At 39.7% G+C, this 17602-nt stretch overlaps 3 protein-coding genes across 4 annotated transcripts; 2 read left to right on the forward strand and 1 right to left on the reverse strand.

The window, feature by feature from the left end:
• Positions 1 to 1609: 1609 nt before the first annotated feature.
• tmbim4 (transmembrane BAX inhibitor motif containing 4) lies at positions 1610 to 6041 on the reverse strand. Its single transcript, XM_076721893.1, has 7 exons — positions 5855 to 6041; positions 5255 to 5363; positions 4649 to 4754; positions 4020 to 4053; positions 3816 to 3933; positions 3672 to 3717; positions 1610 to 3109 (listed from the first exon to the last, which is right to left on the reverse strand). Exons 1-7 carry the CDS (start codon positions 5943 to 5945, stop codon positions 2903 to 2905), a joined length of 711 nt encoding a protein of 236 aa, XP_076578008.1. The 5' UTR covers positions 5946 to 6041; the 3' UTR covers positions 1610 to 2902.
• Positions 6042 to 8385: 2344 nt separating this feature from the next.
• On the forward strand, positions 8386 to 10427 carry b2m (beta-2-microglobulin). The gene is made up of 3 exons (XM_076721714.1): positions 8386 to 8545; positions 9376 to 9648; positions 9944 to 10427. Exons 1-3 carry the CDS (start codon positions 8482 to 8484, stop codon positions 9955 to 9957), a joined length of 351 nt encoding a protein of 116 aa, XP_076577829.1. The 5' UTR covers positions 8386 to 8481; the 3' UTR covers positions 9958 to 10427.
• Positions 10428 to 11480: 1053 nt separating this feature from the next.
• On the forward strand, positions 11481 to 14766 carry LOC143314666 (beta-2-microglobulin-like). Of its 2 annotated transcripts, none has more exons than XM_076721712.1 (4): positions 11481 to 11726; positions 12207 to 12479; positions 13366 to 13403; positions 13507 to 14766. In XM_076721712.1, exons 1-3 carry the CDS (start codon positions 11660 to 11662, stop codon positions 13377 to 13379), a joined length of 354 nt encoding a protein of 117 aa, XP_076577827.1. In that variant the 5' UTR covers positions 11481 to 11659; the 3' UTR covers positions 13380 to 13403; positions 13507 to 14766. The 2 variants fall into 2 exon arrangements, with proteins under 2 accessions (XP_076577827.1, XP_076577828.1); XM_076721713.1 differs by having other exon boundaries at positions 11508 to 11726; positions 13513 to 14198.
• The last annotated feature ends 2836 nt before the right edge of the window (positions 14767 to 17602 follow it).

Consider the following 17602-nt stretch of genomic DNA (forward strand, 5'->3'; position numbering starts at 1 on the left):
AGAGGAGGGCAAACAGTTTTTGATCCGTGTCAGTGTGACAATGTGAGGTCGCTTTTCTTTGTGGTGAATGAAACCCTGTGATTAAGAGAACAGATGAATGGAAATTACCTGTGATGATACTGATGATCTATGGAAGCAAAGTTGTAGGCGACCTGTGCTAAGGTGAGAAATAAGTGAATGAAAATAAATGGGTCACCGAACTCAAAGACACCTTATTGGACATTGGTTATTTATTGTTGCCCAGAACACGCGTCTGAACAAGCTCTTCCCATTCACATCCCAGAAGCCAAATGTATTAGTCTTGATTCAAAGACTCTACACTGTGTGATAGATTCCATCCATCCATCCATTATCTAGAACTGCTTGTCTTCTGCGGATCACAGGGCTATGGACACATTCCTGCAGACATTAACGTCCACATGTTTTGCCCTGTTTGGGCCTTAATATGTACTATTCTGCAGATTGTCCTGAATGACACTGACATATATGTAGAATTGACAGTGTACCTGTCAATACTACATGTACCTTGAGTGTTGTATATTCAGTGTTTGCCAGTACCCCACACATGGGTCAAGGGCAGACAGGTCAGTAGAATATCTGCAAGATGGTGTGCAGGCAACTCTTTTGAGGAACAGGTGCTTTACCCTTAGTCAGAAACACCATCGGGCACTGTGAAACAGTTCATTGATGTTAATCTCATGTCAGAGGGGACAGCATTCAGGCATGTCATTGCAAACATTTCTTGGACGTTGAAGTCTAGTGCTTGCAGGGAACTAACACCTCCTGCCAGCCTGTCTGCAGAGAAAGGTGAGTGATAACCACCATGTCCACTACCAGGAGGAAAAGGTGGAGGAGAAAAGGTGTCCTTAGATATTCTGAAGTGCACAACTGAGTACATGATTGAGCATTTCAAGCCAACAGAGGTGACAAATTGTATATTTTTTCAATGTAATTAAGCTTTCATTTAGATACACTAAACATTTGCAATGATGTATGTGTTCCTTTCTATTAATGAATTAAAGATAATTGCCTTTTTGTTTTATACCAGTCATGCAGAAATACCAACCTGTGATAAGAGCAGTGGAGCTTACTGCTTCATTCCTTCTTTCACACCCCAACATGCCATCTGCGAGTGCCTCATTGAAAAAGTAAGAAACAAGCACCTTCACTGCAAACAGTGACCCTGACCCTGACAGTGACTGACCCCCAAACTCCAATGTGACTGACCCTCAAACTCCAATGTAAGATTTCTTTGATTGGCAGAATCTCCACAAATTGAGCTAAATTAAATACAAATAAAACATGACATCCAATTAGAAAATATTCTCCCCCTTCACTCAGTGTTTCGTTTTTATAAGTCTGTTGGTAAATTGTCTATATCCTCCTAATAGGATAAATCTGTGGCTTGCAAAGAGACTCAGGAGTGAGAAGCAAAAGCTATTTCTGACAATAAGGCCATTTGTTTCTGCTGTTGTACGTATATCTAAAAGGTGTTCCAGCAGAATTCCAACAAACCAAACACACAAAAATCAGTGTAAAAAGGAACTAATCCACAAAACACTGTCACAGACTGACAGACATGTGAGTCGACTTCATAGACTTTCAGATAAACATTGCATGTGGTCCTTTTAATAAAAGCATTTCTTGACAACAGTTAAAGCAAATACCTTCATATTTACCCATATCCTGATGGACAGAACCGCACTGCACTTCCCTTAGGTCTTCACTAACTTCAGCACTTCATGTTACACAGGTTCAGCTCTTGATCCCAAAAACTGTACAGTTACATTTACACCATAAAAATATGTACAATCACAGATATTCACAAAACCAGGCATGCACTTTATCAAAATGAGCATACAATGAGCTATCTTCTTGCTATTGTACATCATTAACAGATGCAGGACATGAGAGGGGTGCAATGATACTTGGGACAGCTCACTGATGGAATATAAAATACTCATTTTTGACAACATTGAAAACATTCAACCATAAATTTAGTCTGAGAATAAACTGGTGGAATGACAGGCCTGAAAGCCCAGTGAGAGATACTGCTGGAAAAATATACTCGCTAAATTTGTTCACGTCCACTCGTGCCTCATATCAAGTCCTACCGGCTCACTCTTAATGTTAGTGTTTTGTCAATAGCATAAACTCTCTCCAGGTCAGAACGTGTGCATCACAAGTCTATGACTCATTACCAGAGCTCAATGCACTAAATTTAAATTTCACTATAACACAATATATACAGTATATAATCTAGATATATCTCAGTGTTTTTAAGGATAAGGCTGGTGAGATGCTATATTCATCTTATTATTATTAACAAGCTCTGTGAAAAGATCAAAACCAAGCCTGATACATGTGATTTCTCTGTGCCATAGAGCTCCTTTGTGGGGTATTTTGACTCAATCTCACCTAAACCATCCACCAAATGAGGATTCATTCGCTGGCAAGCGTTTGGCCGAGACCAAAAAGATCCAATTATGCCAGTTGGGGGTGCTAGTGGGCTATATATCAGATCAGGTAGTGCACCTTTAACTCACTGAGCTGTCACCTCGTTGGACTCGTTTTGGTTTCAGAACAAATAAAAGATACCTGATATAGATCGAATTAACTTCATATAAAAGCACAATCAGTGAAGAAAAAAATAGTTGAGTGAAAGAGATACAAGCACATAGTACAGCTACCTGTAGAGAGAGTACACTAAGTACACACTGTTTTTTTCATTTAGGAAGATTTCTCTGTAAATTCCAATTTTTGGTGGACTTCAGGACAGTAACACTCACATGAACACAAGGCAATCACAGCACAATCATATCTGTGGGTTTCCAGCGAGGCTGCTGGAGTGACGACAAGCTATCAGAGCCGAACGGAGCAGCGTGAAGCCGTGCTGCAGCTTTCAGTGCTTCTTCAGCGAGTCGAGGACACGCAGGATGTGCAGGAAGAGGTTGACGATGTCCAGGTAGAGGTTGATGGAGGCCAGGATGTGCTCCTCGGGAGAGAGCTGCTTCATCAGCAGGTTGGTGTCGTAGATGATGAAACCGCAGAAGACCAGAGCTCCGGCTCCAGCCAGCACCAGCTCCGTGCTGTCACTGTTGAAGAAGAACTGCAGGGAGACCAGAGGCGACATGAAGAGCGGATGAGGCTGAAGGCTGGACTCTCTCTTCCTGTTTTTTTCTGACATTACGTCTTTGTTTCAGTTTCTTTATTGCGACATCGTTTCTCTTTCTGTTGTTTGTTTTCTTTCTTTTTTCGATGTCTGGCTTATTTTTTTTTTTCTGTGCCTTGCTGGATCTCTTTCTTTCTACTTTCTCTCTATTTGCTCATTTCTTTCTTCTTTTCTATTTTTTGGCTGCTTGCTGACTGACTTCAAAAGCACACACAACTTCCTCATTCATTTCAAGGAGGCCATTTTGTTGATGCCAATGGAGTCACGACGCAGAGGATATACTGAACCTGGCTTAATGCAACGTCATCTGGCAAACGTGGATCTGTTACTCACACCAGTCTTCCTGGATCATAATTCACCTGTACCAACACGCACCTTGACTGCTATTTTGTCTCTGCAGGCTTTGGATTTGCTTTGATCTCTCTCCTTCTGGCTGGGATTTTCTCTCTTTTTATTTCTTTTTATATGGAAAAGACACATGAATGTAAGTTCCACCTACCCTCATGAAGCTTGCAATGATGAGGATCCACAGGCAGGCGAACAGTCTGGAAGGATAAACAGATCAGATACTGTGAGTCCCTCGAGGGGACGAATACAGCAGCACTGATAACACCACTGAGGAGGACAGTCACGACACACTCACCCTGCTCCCATTTTGCTGAAGTCTCTCTTGGACTGGAAGGTGTATGCTGTCAGTCCAGCAAACACAGCACAGGTCAGGAACAGGGCTTGCAGCACGGTGGAGTACTCATAGAATGTCACTGTAGAGAGAAAACCTCTGCAGTCAGGACAATCTGCAACAGGCTCAAATGATGCGAACTAACAGACTTCTTCAAAAGTTACTTACAAGCTGTGGCCACAGAAACTGCTTCCAGCAAAGTCTGAAAACAACACAAACAATCTGCTGAAGTCCGACATATTTAAGTCTCTACAGGTCAGTAAGTCCGGCTCTACATGCTGTTTTGCCCTGCTTCTTGTCTTCACCCTCTCTCTCTCTGTAGTGGGCATGCATTGATGGTGCGCAAACACCCGGGGGGATTACATTGCAGCACGGTTTGTGGATACGACTGGACTTGGTCACTTGGACACACTTGGAAAATAGGGCCCATAAACAGAGATAATATTTGACCCGAATTTGTCTGAGACGTTGAAATCTTTCAGAACACGTGGACCAGCACCAACTGGAAACTCAACGTCACTTTGATTGATTGAAAATGAAATGTAGGTTCAGCAGAGCAAATAATTCAATAACATGCTACAGGACTTTATTTGATCTACTTTGTAACGAGTAAGTATGTCACAAAATGAAAATGTAAATATGGAAATAAATGGATAAATATATATTTGCAACAGTGCTGGACAGTGCAGGCTTTATTGTCATGCTCCAGCTTAACAGATGTTAAATTCACCAACCAGCTCTTCTAAATGTTAAGTTCCCTAACATTGAGCCAGTGAGATAATGAACTATTTACTTACAAATGCGATGAGCAGGTAGAGGTTGACTGGATGTTGGTGTCTGTACATGGCCAGGGCCAGCAGGAGAACCAGAGAGCCCAGAGCCGAAACCAGAACCACAGCAGGACTGAGGAAGAAATCAGACGGTCAAAAGAGGACGACACAAATAAGTGTGAATGTTTGGAAACATTCATTATAAATTCAACCCGACTGGTATGAGATAGCACCTCAGCATAGATATCTCACAATCTGAAAAAATCTGCACTATTTGATATCACTGGAAATGAAACAAGCCTTTAACATGTATATGTTTGCATTTGCTGTTCAGCAGATAATGTGCATTGTTATGAGTTGTCACGGTCAGCACCACAGACCTATAGAGAAAGTCCAAAGAAATAGAGCAGTTTCCTCAATGGCTTATCTGAATAAGAGCATGGTCACTTTCCAAAAATAAATAAGACCATTCACTTTTTGGAAGGCTGTTATGGACACAGAAGGACAAGTTCATTCAGGAAAAGTTCATGATTCCCCAAGCTTTCAATGTTAAGAGGGTCACGAGGCTGTCACTTCTCATCCCGACACCTTGGCACTTGTGCCTTGGTTAGACGATATTCAGACTGTCCTCACCTGGCATGGACAAACTCCTTGATGGTTTGAGAGAACATGAAGAGGGCGGAGGTGGCTGTGGTCAGAATGATCTGCAAGCTCAGAAGGGTGTACACCTTCCGTAGGAAGTCTGAAAAACAAGGAGAGCAGTGGAGACACAGCATTACAGCATCAGTGAGCCGAACCTTCAGCTGGATGTGCACAGAGCCTGGAAAATACTATCAGCTTGCTCTAGGGGAACAGCTAGCTCAATCCGAAATGGAGATAACAGCCACTTATGTGGGAACCAGCACTAACAGCTGGGTGTGTTGGAGGAATGCTAATATATATAAGCAGATCGTTTAAGTTAGTGACACAGGTGGGGCTTCAAACCAACAACGTCAGGTAACTTCGTTATCAATGTTATGTAATGGTTTAACTAAGCTAGCAGCTATTGTTATGGTTTAACCAGTGCTATCCAACCAACGATCTTGCAACCGAGGTAATAACCGGTTATTAACGATTCGTATAACAATACAGTGGAGGCAGTCCACATGATTTTTGCAGTAATAAACAGTGACTAGCGTTAGCTTCAGCGGCCAGCTGCTGTTTACACTACGAGCCAAACATTATTTTACTTACCCATTCGTATCTGGACACTGGCTGTGGCAACATTTGTGCCATAGTTGAAGTCGTCTTCAATGGAAGACCTGGGGTATGTTTCACTACTCATTCTGTCGTGTTAGTGGGTCGTTTTCTCAGGTAACAAGCTAAGAAATGTAGTTACTGTGGAGTCCGAAGAATACGGAAGGACCGCTGTGCTGTGAATACGTCATCTACGTCGACGGAGCGCTGACGTAGAAAAAAGTTTAAAAAAAGCTTTATTGAGTATGTACAGTAGACAATGCTAAGAATGGAATCAGAGAACAACAGGCCTGTGTTTAGAAATTAAATTCAACTTATTAATTTATAGCTGTATGAGCTGCTCGTGATTTAAGAGTTGGAATACACACACACACACACACACACACACACACACACACACACACATTATATATCGTGTCTATAGTATAAATCTCAGAATTTGCTCTATAATTACTGTAGATAAGTTGGCTATTCATGAACAAAGCAAAAATACCAATCACATAAATTAAAATGCAATTCAGTACACTTTCTTTTGTGGTCAACTTGCTGAAACGCCTCACCGTCTCTTAGCCTGGAGACGAACCAAAATAGAAACAAAAGAAACAAAAAACAGTTTCAGTTTCTACAGTGAACAGATGACAGATAGAACAAAGAACACAACACAACACATTTACAGTATTTCTGAGTATTTTAAACGATAAATTGTGTGTTAGTATGGAAACATCGTTGAAAAGGAAAAATAACAGCATCTTTTGTAATAAACAATTTGTGGCTCTGTTTATTCTAACGATTGTAAGAAAAACAGATCAAAAACCAAACAAAACAGGCTCTACCACTCTGCAGGGTGATTCAGTGACACATTACAGAGAAGACAACGCCATTACCCACGGAGCCTGTTAATTCTGGACCATAAAAGAAAACGAAAGTAGTCTTAATAAAGCAAAGTTAAAGTTCTTAAAAAACATGGAGACATTGTGCTGTGCTTTAAACAAGTAGGCACTTTAGATGTGTTGGAAATCTAGGCCGTTTTCCAATCTCAGCTACAGGCTTTGTGTTCATGACAGTTCATGGTTATCCCCTTGTATTTATTTTGCGCCTTTTGCCCACTCTGTATTAACATACCTGCACATTCAGAGACTGAATGACTGAATATGTGACACAACTGCATGTGTAGAGACTAAACTCCAGATCCAGGATGATGATATCGGCAAGGCATCATTTATCTACTATTCAACAGTGCATGAAGAACCTCTTGTTAAGAATTTTGCCTGTGTTTTTTTTTTGTTTGTTTTTTTTTTTAATTTAGCAACGAATTAAAGACAAAAAAAGCAAAGTTTCTGTTTTGGTTTGGTTTTAATGCTCACCCACTCTCACTCTGTTTTACTTCTTATCTAACTAGGCAACAAGACTCACTCATTATATCTGAACCAGTGGTGGATTTGAGGGGCAGGGCCGAAAAATAGAAGGTCACCAGCTGCATGCACTGCATTACATTTTCGATGTTATACAGCAGCGTGTTGCTGTAGAATTATTGTATTGAACTGTGATTTCACAGTAGAACACACAGCATATTACATGATTCATGTCCCACAGGGGCATCTAAGAGGGCATTTTTGCTGCTTTTTTTTATTTTATTTTTTTTGAACATGGGGGCACCAGGCCACAGGTAGCCTGAACCAAAACAAACATCAGCTGAAACTGCATCTTGTAATGGCAAACATCTGCACGTCTGACTGAATGATTCACCAAGTGGCTGGGGAAATCCAAAGTCATAAAAAAAAAAAAAAAAAAAATGAGAAACCGGCCAAGAACAAGTTCTACATGCTCAGAGCAGCATGGGCTGTGTTCAGCTGGGCTCTGCTTGAATGCTATCAAAGTTTTGTTTGTTTTGTAGTTTTTTGATAGTGTGATATAATTAAATGATTATTATTTCATTTTTGAATGTTAGAACATATACAAATGACAGGCAGAGTGAAAACACACAGCAATAAATACACAAAATAAATATAGAAAACGAGAGAGAAATGTTGTGAAATATTTGAAAATGTATCCCACTGCTGGCTTCAAGAACACTGTGGTTTGATTTGACAGTAAACACATGGGGAACACTGGGGGCAGGTTACTGCTTATGAAAACAAAACAAGTATAGTTAATATACAATGTAATTAGATTACAGGAGGGACAGTAAGAAAGATTAGAAGATGAAGGAAAAGGTTGAGCTAAGAATCCTCTGACGGCCCTTCTCTAAACTGTGGGGTTGAAATTCCTTCTTCCTGTTCTGGGACTCTGGATGTCATACTGACTTGTTTTTAAAATTGTTACACAAAAGGATCTCAAAGAAAAAAATCGGTTTCATTCAGGTGGGTCACTGATTCTACAGGGAGTTTCCACAAACCTTCCATGTCTGTGGCGAACCAAACCTGTTTAGTCAAACCTTACCTAGTAACGGTGGGATGGAAATTAATGATTGGCTGGTGTCATGAAGTGGGCGGCCCCTAGCGCCTTCTTATCAGCTCTGCTCTGCTCTATGCTTTCACTTCTGACTGTGTGAAGGAGGTGGTTGCACATCTTTTTCTCTCATTTGAGCTTTTGTGAGCGTTCTAAAGGTGACTAACTAGACAAACATGAGGCTTCTCATCTGTCTAGCAGCGCTGGTAGCTGTCTCTTACTCAGAGGACCCCAAACACTGTAAGTACTATTTTTTGATCTACCTTCTGTAACTTAAACCATTACTGAAGAATCACCGGAATCTGTGTCTCAAACTGGCCTTTATTCATGATGGCTACAAGAACAAACCTGAGTCCCAAAAAAAAAGGTGTGGTGCTGTGTAAAGCAGAAAGAAAACAGAATGTGACCATCAGCAAATCCTTTTTAACATACACAGAAGAATGTTTCCATGACAAAGTCATCAGTTTCATTGATTTTGTAAATATAAGATTATTCTGAATTTGGTATATGTTTGAAACAAGTAAGGACAGGAGCAACAAAAGACTGAGGAAGTCTTCAGGAAGCAAAAGCTGTTTTTCATAACCGACATAGAGAATAAGAAGCAGGCATAAAGGTGTATCTGTAGTAAGTTGCTTGTGATCTGTTAGAAAGCCTGAGAGGTCAATGGAAGAGTCGATGTTGCCGACAAATGTAAAAGATAAACATGTTTTCAGTCAAATGGAATTCCCCTCCACAATCTAAATTTACTTTCGTTTTTCTGGAATAGCAGTTGTGCTGTGGCAGTACCCTCCACTGGCCTCAGTGAGGCACATTCGGATACTGAGGAGCACTCTGAAGATTTGTGTGCAGCCCAAACTCCAGAGGCTCAATCTCTAAATTCTTAGTGAAATAACTCTCTCCAATGAGTTACTTATAAAAAACAATCTTAAGGCGTGCTTCATGCTGCTCCAAAATCACATAATATGTGTGTGAAACATTTTGAGCTGATGCAATACGCACTTCAGACGTAACATGGCGCACTTGTGTTTCATGGTTGTCTGACCTCAATTCCTTCTCCCTGTTGCCTCCAGCTCCACCCAAGGTTCAAGTCTACAGCCATGAGCCAGGAGAGTTTGGCAAAGACAACACTCTGATTTGCCATGTGAGCGACTTCCACCCCCCTGACATCACCATCGAGCTGCTTCACGATGGAGTTGAACTCCCGAATGCCATGCAGACTGACCTGGCCTTCAAACAAGGGTGGCGTTTCCATCTGACCAAGAGCGTGGCCTTCACGCCCGAGAAGGGAGAGAGGTACAGCTGCAGGGTCACTCATGGGACGACCAGGAACGACTATGCCTGGGGTGAGTAAGGATCAGCACATCGCTTTGCCAAGGCTGAAAAATGTTCATATCAATTATTTTTTTATTCATAGAGAGCTGAAAAAAATAACACATGTTCATGTAGGCCTGCAGCAAAACACACAGTGGGAGATAATTACAGACATGATATATATAGTCCTTTGCACCTGACTAAATATTGAAAAAGAAACTAAATGTAATGAAATGCAACGTGAATGATGTTAATGCATATGGGTGCTGCTTCATCGGCTTATGTGAGACTGATAAAACTTCTGTTTTTTCTTTTCTTTTTTTACAGAGCCAAACATGTAAATCAGCTGGCTTATTCTTATTGCCTTTCACATTATTCTGCAATCAACAGGATCACACTTTTCTCCCAACTTCCATCCATATCACATTAAGGGGATTCTTTACTGACATTTTGAATATGAGAGAATGAATGGGCCGCAGGTCATTTAGTCATTTTTGTTCTGCAATTGCTGAGAATACTTGCTCTGTATGAATGTCTTTTCCAGCCTTTGATACTGAAAAGTGTGTATATTAAACTGAGGTGATAAAATGCTTCTGTTTGTTCAGCCTATGATAATAGTGCTTGTGTACAAACTGTTGTATGTTTAGCTTTAATGACTTAAGAGAAGAAATGGTGTTTCGTGAGCATCGTAATAAATGAAAGGGGTGTTTTTTTTCTGGAATTAACAGAAGTTTGTTCAACAATTTTGATTTGAAGTTTAATGTATATCAATGTCCTCTGCGAAATAAAAGTTTGTGAAATTCCCTTGAAATCCGCCTCGTTTAAACACAAACCTCTGGTAGTACTTTTATTGTAGGGATATTAATCAATTTTATCTTCATGGCTTCATGAGGTAGACAAAGGTAATACTTCAGCATTTCATCTCAGATGGATAATGAAGTCACTTAATGCAAATTGCATATATTTGTTTTGGTATATATATAGTTAATAGCTCTGGCTCTCTAAGAATGGCTGTCATTCTTTGTTTATATGCATTATATATTATAATACATATTCTAAAACTATAGTTAGTTATACTTGTATTTTTAACAATTGCTGTTATGCTTGCTTAAATATACTCAGTTATATTTTACATACTTGGGTATATTTTAAGAATTGCTGTTATTCCATGTTTTTATGCTAAGTTATATTTTTTCAGAACATTCTTTCCCCTTAGTTTTATTCTCATCCTTATTCCTCTTGATCGTATATATTTTATGAGTATGTTTAACCTGCTGCTGCAACAAAAGAATTTCCCAAATTGGGATCAATAAAGTAAAGTCTAAGTAATGTGTGGACATTTTAAACAGAGAATTAGCTTTTTCAGTGGAGGCCTCTTCTTGAGACCATTTGACGTAGATTTATTTAGTATATTTAGCTTCTATAGCCTTATATGTGAGGCTACACATGCCGTATGACAGGCGGTGTGAAATGACCTGCCAAATCCACTGCATATTGTCATACCTGACGATAACATGGTGGATTGCTGTGACCTTGTCCATCAATCTAAACTAACTGCGTTTAAAATGACAATGTACCAAGCCGGCCTATGTCATTAGCAGCGTATATGTGTGTTTGAAAGATAACAAATGGTACAAATACACCACAAACATTATGAATTAGACTCTGTAACAACTCGTACTAGACTCAATTAACGTTGAACATGGAGGGACAATCGACGAAACTGCGCAACAGACGGCAACATGTCGGACGGAATTCTAACTAGCAACAGCTTCCCCTGATTTTTCTATTGGTGGAATTAGGAGCCGTGTAACCGCCTCCCGGAGACTCACTTTGTACTTCTTCTTGGGGCGGGGTTATCCGCGTTCGTCTTGTTTCCTGATTCGCCTCGAAACCCCGCCCAAGAGTCTGGCTGTGTATAAACGAGCGCTAGGACCGAGTACGAGACTTCTTTACTTTCGTTTTGGGTCGTCGTCCTGTGTCTCGTATCTGAACAAATATACAACAACATTTCTCGTGTATAGACCGACGGAAGGTGGAATCATGAAGGGACTTTGGGTGTTTCTCGTCCTTCTGCTCTACACCCTGGACCATTCAGTGGCCTTAAACTGTAAGTATTCCACTGTAGTCTGCCTGTAATTGTGCCTGTATGTTTACAAATGGCGTCGTGTTACATTGAAGGCCCTGAAATGACGGGGAGGCCGACGATTAGGAACGTCAGATTTCACGATAGGTTTACCGCCTAGACACAAATGTGTAGAAATAGCCCAAGGACTAGTTTCCACACAAAGATAGTGTGAAGAGCAGTTAAGAATGTCGAGTTCAAAGTTAATGTCTTCGAAGGGACTGTGACGTCGTCTAAAACAAGGAAGCTGAAACGCCGACCACAACTTGCTGTGTTCACCAATTTTACTTTCACATTATGATACGTCTGGTTCATAACACTGCTACATCGCAGTAGATTAATAGTAAGAAGGACAGAAGGTACATGTTGAAGATGAAGTGAGTGAAATGTCAATTAGTCTTTGGCAGCTGGACCTTCGTCAGATCCTCTCTGTACAGGTGTGAACGTTTTTCTGTCTCTTGGTAGCTCCTCCCAAGGTTCAGGTGTACAGTCGCGAGCCGGGAGAGTTCGGTAAAGCCAACAGTTTGATCTGTCATGTGAGCGGTTTCCATCCACCGGAAATCAACATTGAGGTGTTGAAGAATGGACAGGTGATGTCCGGAGCTCGTCAGACTGACCTGGCCTTCGAGGACGACTGGCACTACCACCTGACCAAGTCCGTGCCCTTCACGCCAAGCAGCGAAGACAAGTTTGCCTGCAAAGTGACTCACATGGGAATAACCAAGACCTATGTGTGGGGTATGTGTATGTCTGTCTGTCTCTGTGATTTCATCTGATTCATTGCCATGACCATTCAGTACAGTGTGGGTAAATCAGGTTGTACAAAGTTTACAATTTAAGTATAATAATTTTGAGAACGAAGAAAAATTATTAATACTATTGACATTACACATGTGCATACACTACTACACACGTCATATTGTATTAATCATACAGCTATGTCATTTAGATAATATATAGATATCAATATAGGTCCCCGGAATGACTGTTAGTACTTACTTACCCTAATAACACACCCTTATAATACACAACAGTGTATATGAGTTATTTCTAATGATGATCAAAGCACAATATTTTACAGAGCAGCTCACAACATGAGAAAACAAACTCCTATAACATTAACAAACTCTGTTCATATTCACCTGTGGTGAGAGCAGAGGTCAGACTGGGTTTGAGGTTTTGTTTTTATTATCTGCTGAAAGATGAATACAGGAAAACACACATTTACCATTTTTCAGTCTGACAAAATTTTTCATTTTCAGTTTTAGTTTTATAGACTGAAATTTCTTTAACAGTTTTTCTGTCATTAGTATTGTCACCATTCGTTTTTATTAATGGGAAGAAAAAGATTGAAATTAAAAATGTACTTGAAAACTAGACGCTGACCTCCACAATGAACTGAAAGGAATCCACACGGCACCTTGAGTGACTGTCAACGGCCTATTAAAAGTAGAGATGCTGAAAAATAAAAATATTCATTGGGTTTACATTCTGTGTTTCTAAACTGTAACCAACCAATAACTCAGGTATTCAATCCCCAACTCAGTGTAAAAAACAACAATGTAAACGAGGCAACAGAAAGAACAGGTTCTCATGTTTTTTTTTTAACTGTTTCTCTCAACAGAGTCAGATATGTAAGTTCTACGCTTCGCCTTGCTTCAGGTATGCACCACACTCGTTCTCAGTGTCATTCTCCAGTTCCGTAAACAAGTCGTCTGTTAAGTGACTGAGTAACAACTAACTCTTCTCATCCTTTGTTCGATAGCCACAGGTCTGCGCTGTTTCAAGAATACAAGAAGATTTGAATTTTCTGTCATTTATTTTCATTCATTGTGAAGGTTTGAGCCTCAGCAAGTGATAACAATGTCTGCACTTAGATGGTATGTTTTTGTATCAAAAATTACAAATGGCAATAAAGCTTCATTAAGTGGTTGTTGACCACGAGAGGGCAGAGCGACTTAAAACCTCACAGGGTTGAACCTTTAACTTCTAGATTCATTAGGAAAATTGTGTTAAAAAAAAGGGGGCTGATTAATGCTGCTCGTTCATCTCATACGGCAGCGTTTCTCTGTTTCGCTGTCCTGAACGGGCTTTCTTGCATCACACTCAGTGTGAGAGAGAATCGAAAATATGAAATCATTTTGTTTTAAAAATCATGAATTGACATGTGCCTTTCACTGTGTCCTGGGAAAAGTCTGAATTGCAGACTGTGAGGAAACTGTTCTGTGACTCTGTGAGCGCCACAGCAAGGCTGACTGTGCCACACTGTCCAGGTCATGTAATCCATTTTGCCTCTATCATTATAATATGAAGTGAACACTGGATGTGGTATCAAACAGCAACATAGCAACATGGACATGTGGGGCTGTAACATTGACAGTTAGTTTAAGTATGCTAGGGTTGTCTACGTAGTTAAGTAAGACTGAGCTATGTTTATCCTGTGGTATGACTCAAGGTAAGAAAAAATGTGTTAAACTCAGAAACTGATATTCTGCCGTATGTGCTAGTCTGTTGGTGGGCAATCAGCCAGGAAAATAGAGTGATTTATGAAATTATTCGAATGTGAAATGACATAAATGTGTGAGTGCCATTTAATGCTCAGATAGAAAGTGCATGAACAAAAACAGAAAAATCCATTTTCCAGTCAGGGGTGAGGTGAAACATTACGATGTGGAGGTTTAAGATAACCATTTACAGTGATAGTTTGGAAGTGTAAATGTTTTCATTTGTTTGTGTGTTTGATGCCTAATCTGTGAAGACTCAAGAAAGACTTCTGTCTGAACTATTCTCACATCTGATTCATGTAAATGAAATTCTTTTAAGACTATCTTGTGCACATTGTAGCTTATGGAATATTGAGAAATCATGGTGCCTAATTCCAGTTGACATTTATTATGAGCAATGACTCCAATACCTGAGCACTTGGTGTTTCTGGGGTATGTATAAGCTGAAAGTCAGCAAACGTATTTTATACCTGGGTAATAAAGGTGTTTTCAAGCTTGTAATTAAAATAATTTTGAAGTAAGTGTGGGAATGGGTGTGTCTGTCTGCTGTTATCAGAGGGAAAAGTTCCACTGAATGAATCCCTGAATGTCTTCTTCAGTTCTTTCAGTTCGAAATTACCTTTGTCAGCAGTGTCGAAACGGAAAGGAGTTGTTGCATTGGAATCAGCTGCACTTTAGAGTTTAAAGTGTAGGCCTCAGTATTGGCTCAACATGCCTATTGCCAACTTTCCTGCCAAAGTAGTTTTTCATGTGTAAGGACTGGGGAACAACCATTTTAGGGATGTGTGAGAAATATTGAATAAAGCTGATGGGGCTTCTGAGGGCTGTGGGTAGATTCCAGACACCTCCCATCCACTGAACCCCGATTGTCATGCAGGCGTGCTTCATTTTAGTCAAATGTTTCTGTTTTGTGTAATACAATTCTAAATTACATTATTATGAGGCTTTTACAGCTCTGCCACTCACACAATAGGGAGGACCAAAACTGCCAAAATCAAAGATCAAGAAGTAAATAAATTACTCAATAAACAAATTAATATGCCATTAAATGTACCAAGTATATTACAAATACATGTAGGCCTAAGTTTCTTTTAGAATTTGCTTCTGTATTTACCTTTTGTATTACTTTCCCTATTCATTATTTCCCATGTGTATTTCCCCCTGTATGTTTCTCCAAACCTACGTCTCTGTGTTTTCTATTTACATTTCTTCTTACATGTAACTTAAAAATGTATTTTTGGTATGTAGTATAGTATACAGCTTCTCAATATGCAGACCTTGGTCCACACCTGGACCAGCTGGCAAGTCAGTCTGACATAAAGCCATATCGTCAACTGGCAGCTCACATGCTGCGTAAATTTCCTCGGCAGTGGAAAAGGTCCAGTGATGGTTGATCAGCTTGCCAACCCCTGGCAACAAGCCAAAAAATCATAGTTCACCTGCTCTGTGATAGTCATGGAGAATCACTAAGCTTGTTTCTTAGACTCAAGAGGCATCACTTGGGTTTATTTTCATTGGACAACAGTTGTACTGAGTCCCAGAAGAGGAGTTCTTTAGGTAAGGGCTCATTCACTGGTAGCTGAACTGAGGATTTTGTATTAAGCGCTGACTCAATACAACAAGGTTTCATTGCAAGCATACATCAGAAGCCGCACCCCCCCCCCCCCCCCCCCAAAAAAAAGCCACTGGAAAACCCTGAAATTGAAAGAATGTGGTACCAGACCTTAATAAGGCTGTTTCCGTGATCGTCACCTCTCTATATCATCTCTCTGTAACTAACCTATGTTATTACATCATCCTACCGTGTGTGTATATATTGTAACGCAAAAATATTTTCATCTTTACTTACTGTATGTCACACTCATACCACTCCACTCTTCTTTTCCATGTCTGGAAACACTCCTACCATTGCCTCCATCAAATCACAGCCTTCTTAATATCCTGATCTAAAATGGTAACCCATTTGTTCCAAGAAAATGGTCTATCCGAAACTATTCTCACCATTATTTTAAACAGAGCTGATGTCAGACCTAATGGACGATGTGAAGATGGATCGGATAATCTTTTCCTGGCTTGAAAATTGGGACCACCACTGCATGTTTCCACTTTGTCTGTAATTTGGGCAGAGTTTGAAATGCTTATTTTCTATTTTCAATTACCAGATCATAATTCCTTTTCCACCATGGAGCTTTTTTTTTTTTGGGAATGGGAATTGTCATTAAGGCCTCCCTCAGAATCACTGAACAAAGAGATTCATTATACTCGTCTAGTATACTCCCCAGCTGATGCTGCAGTTTTTTTCCTGAAACTTATCTCACTGAGCCTGAGCAAAAACAAATCTTTTCTGCCACCAGTAATCTGCCAAAAGCATTGCATATAGGGAAATCGTGAACACAGGTAAAAGCTGGTTTATTTTCAAAGTCCTGAATATTTTTGTTGGAGTTCCTGTTCATTTGCAATCAGACATCTAACATTCCACTGCAGGAAAAGCACCATCCAAATAAAACTAAGCATTATCCTTATCATCAAAGAAGTCACCATCATCCAAATCTTTACCTTCCTCCGTCTCTCCCTCCTCATCCTTCCTCTCTGTATTGCTTGAAGCAGATAAACAACCAAAAAATATTCTTTGTGGAAGTACTTCCCCAGCGAAAGTCATAGACACAGGAGCAAATTGGATTTCTCCCCTCCTGAACTTTAAATTGCTAAATATCTCTTAATCCTCAATAACACTTTCCGTTAAGTCCTTCTGCCCAAATGCCATAAATTACACCTTAAACATTGCTCAATGTTTTTACACACCACCAGGGTTTGTCTTTCAATGGGTTTACATTTTACACCCTCCTGCAACTTTATCATTCATTTTAAACACAATATTATATCTGGTTGCAGTATTTCACAATTTAACATTGTTATCTTTACATTGTCATTGCATAGTGATACAATCTCAATAAAATAAACTTACAAATGAATGAAAATAAAATAAAGTGACATATGCATCTTCAACAATAATGCTCAATAACATCAATATCTGCACAGTTGTACTAAAGTTATAATGGTTTCCTCACAATAGAAAAGATGAGTTATGTAATTCCATGTTCTTAATGGTAGTTTTTTTTTGTTTATTTTTATTTTTATTTATTTATTTATTTATTTTTTTACAAGTACTTAATGTAGAAATGGTCCTCTGCTGCCACCCTCAGGGATGGTTCAGTAACAGCAGGCAAACTGGTTTATCAGTCAACAGGCACGAACGAACAGCTTTAACGGACTGAATGGCACATACAACTACACGCTACTTCACCACTACAATCAAAATATATATTATTATTATTATTGTATTATTATTGTTCAGTT

The sequence above is a fragment of the Chaetodon auriga genome, chromosome 22, assembly GCF_051107435.1.
Source record: "Chaetodon auriga isolate fChaAug3 chromosome 22, fChaAug3.hap1, whole genome shotgun sequence".
Taxonomy (NCBI): Eukaryota; Metazoa; Chordata; class Actinopteri; order Chaetodontiformes; family Chaetodontidae; genus Chaetodon; species Chaetodon auriga.

Coding starts and splice junctions, on each gene's coding strand:
- tmbim4 (XM_076721893.1), bottom strand. CDS start 5,945: ATGAGTAGTGAAACATACCCCAGGTCTTCCATTGAAGACGACTTCAAC. Junction 5,364..5,854: donor CAGTGTCCAGATACGAATGG/GTAAGTAAAATA, acceptor CTTGTTTTTCAG/ACTTCCTACGGAAGGTGTAC. Junction 4,054..4,648: donor TCTACCTGCTCATCGCATTT/GTAAGTAAATAG, acceptor TGTTGTTTTCAG/ACTTTGCTGGAAGCAGTTTC.
- b2m (XM_076721714.1), top strand. CDS start 8,482: ATGAGGCTTCTCATCTGTCTAGCAGCGCTGGTAGCTGTCTCTTACTCA. Junction 8,546..9,375: donor CTCAGAGGACCCCAAACACT/GTAAGTACTATT, acceptor TGTTGCCTCCAG/CTCCACCCAAGGTTCAAGTC.
- LOC143314666 (XM_076721712.1), top strand. CDS start 11,660: ATGAAGGGACTTTGGGTGTTTCTCGTCCTTCTGCTCTACACCCTGGAC. Junction 11,727..12,206: donor CCATTCAGTGGCCTTAAACT/GTAAGTATTCCA, acceptor GTCTCTTGGTAG/CTCCTCCCAAGGTTCAGGTG.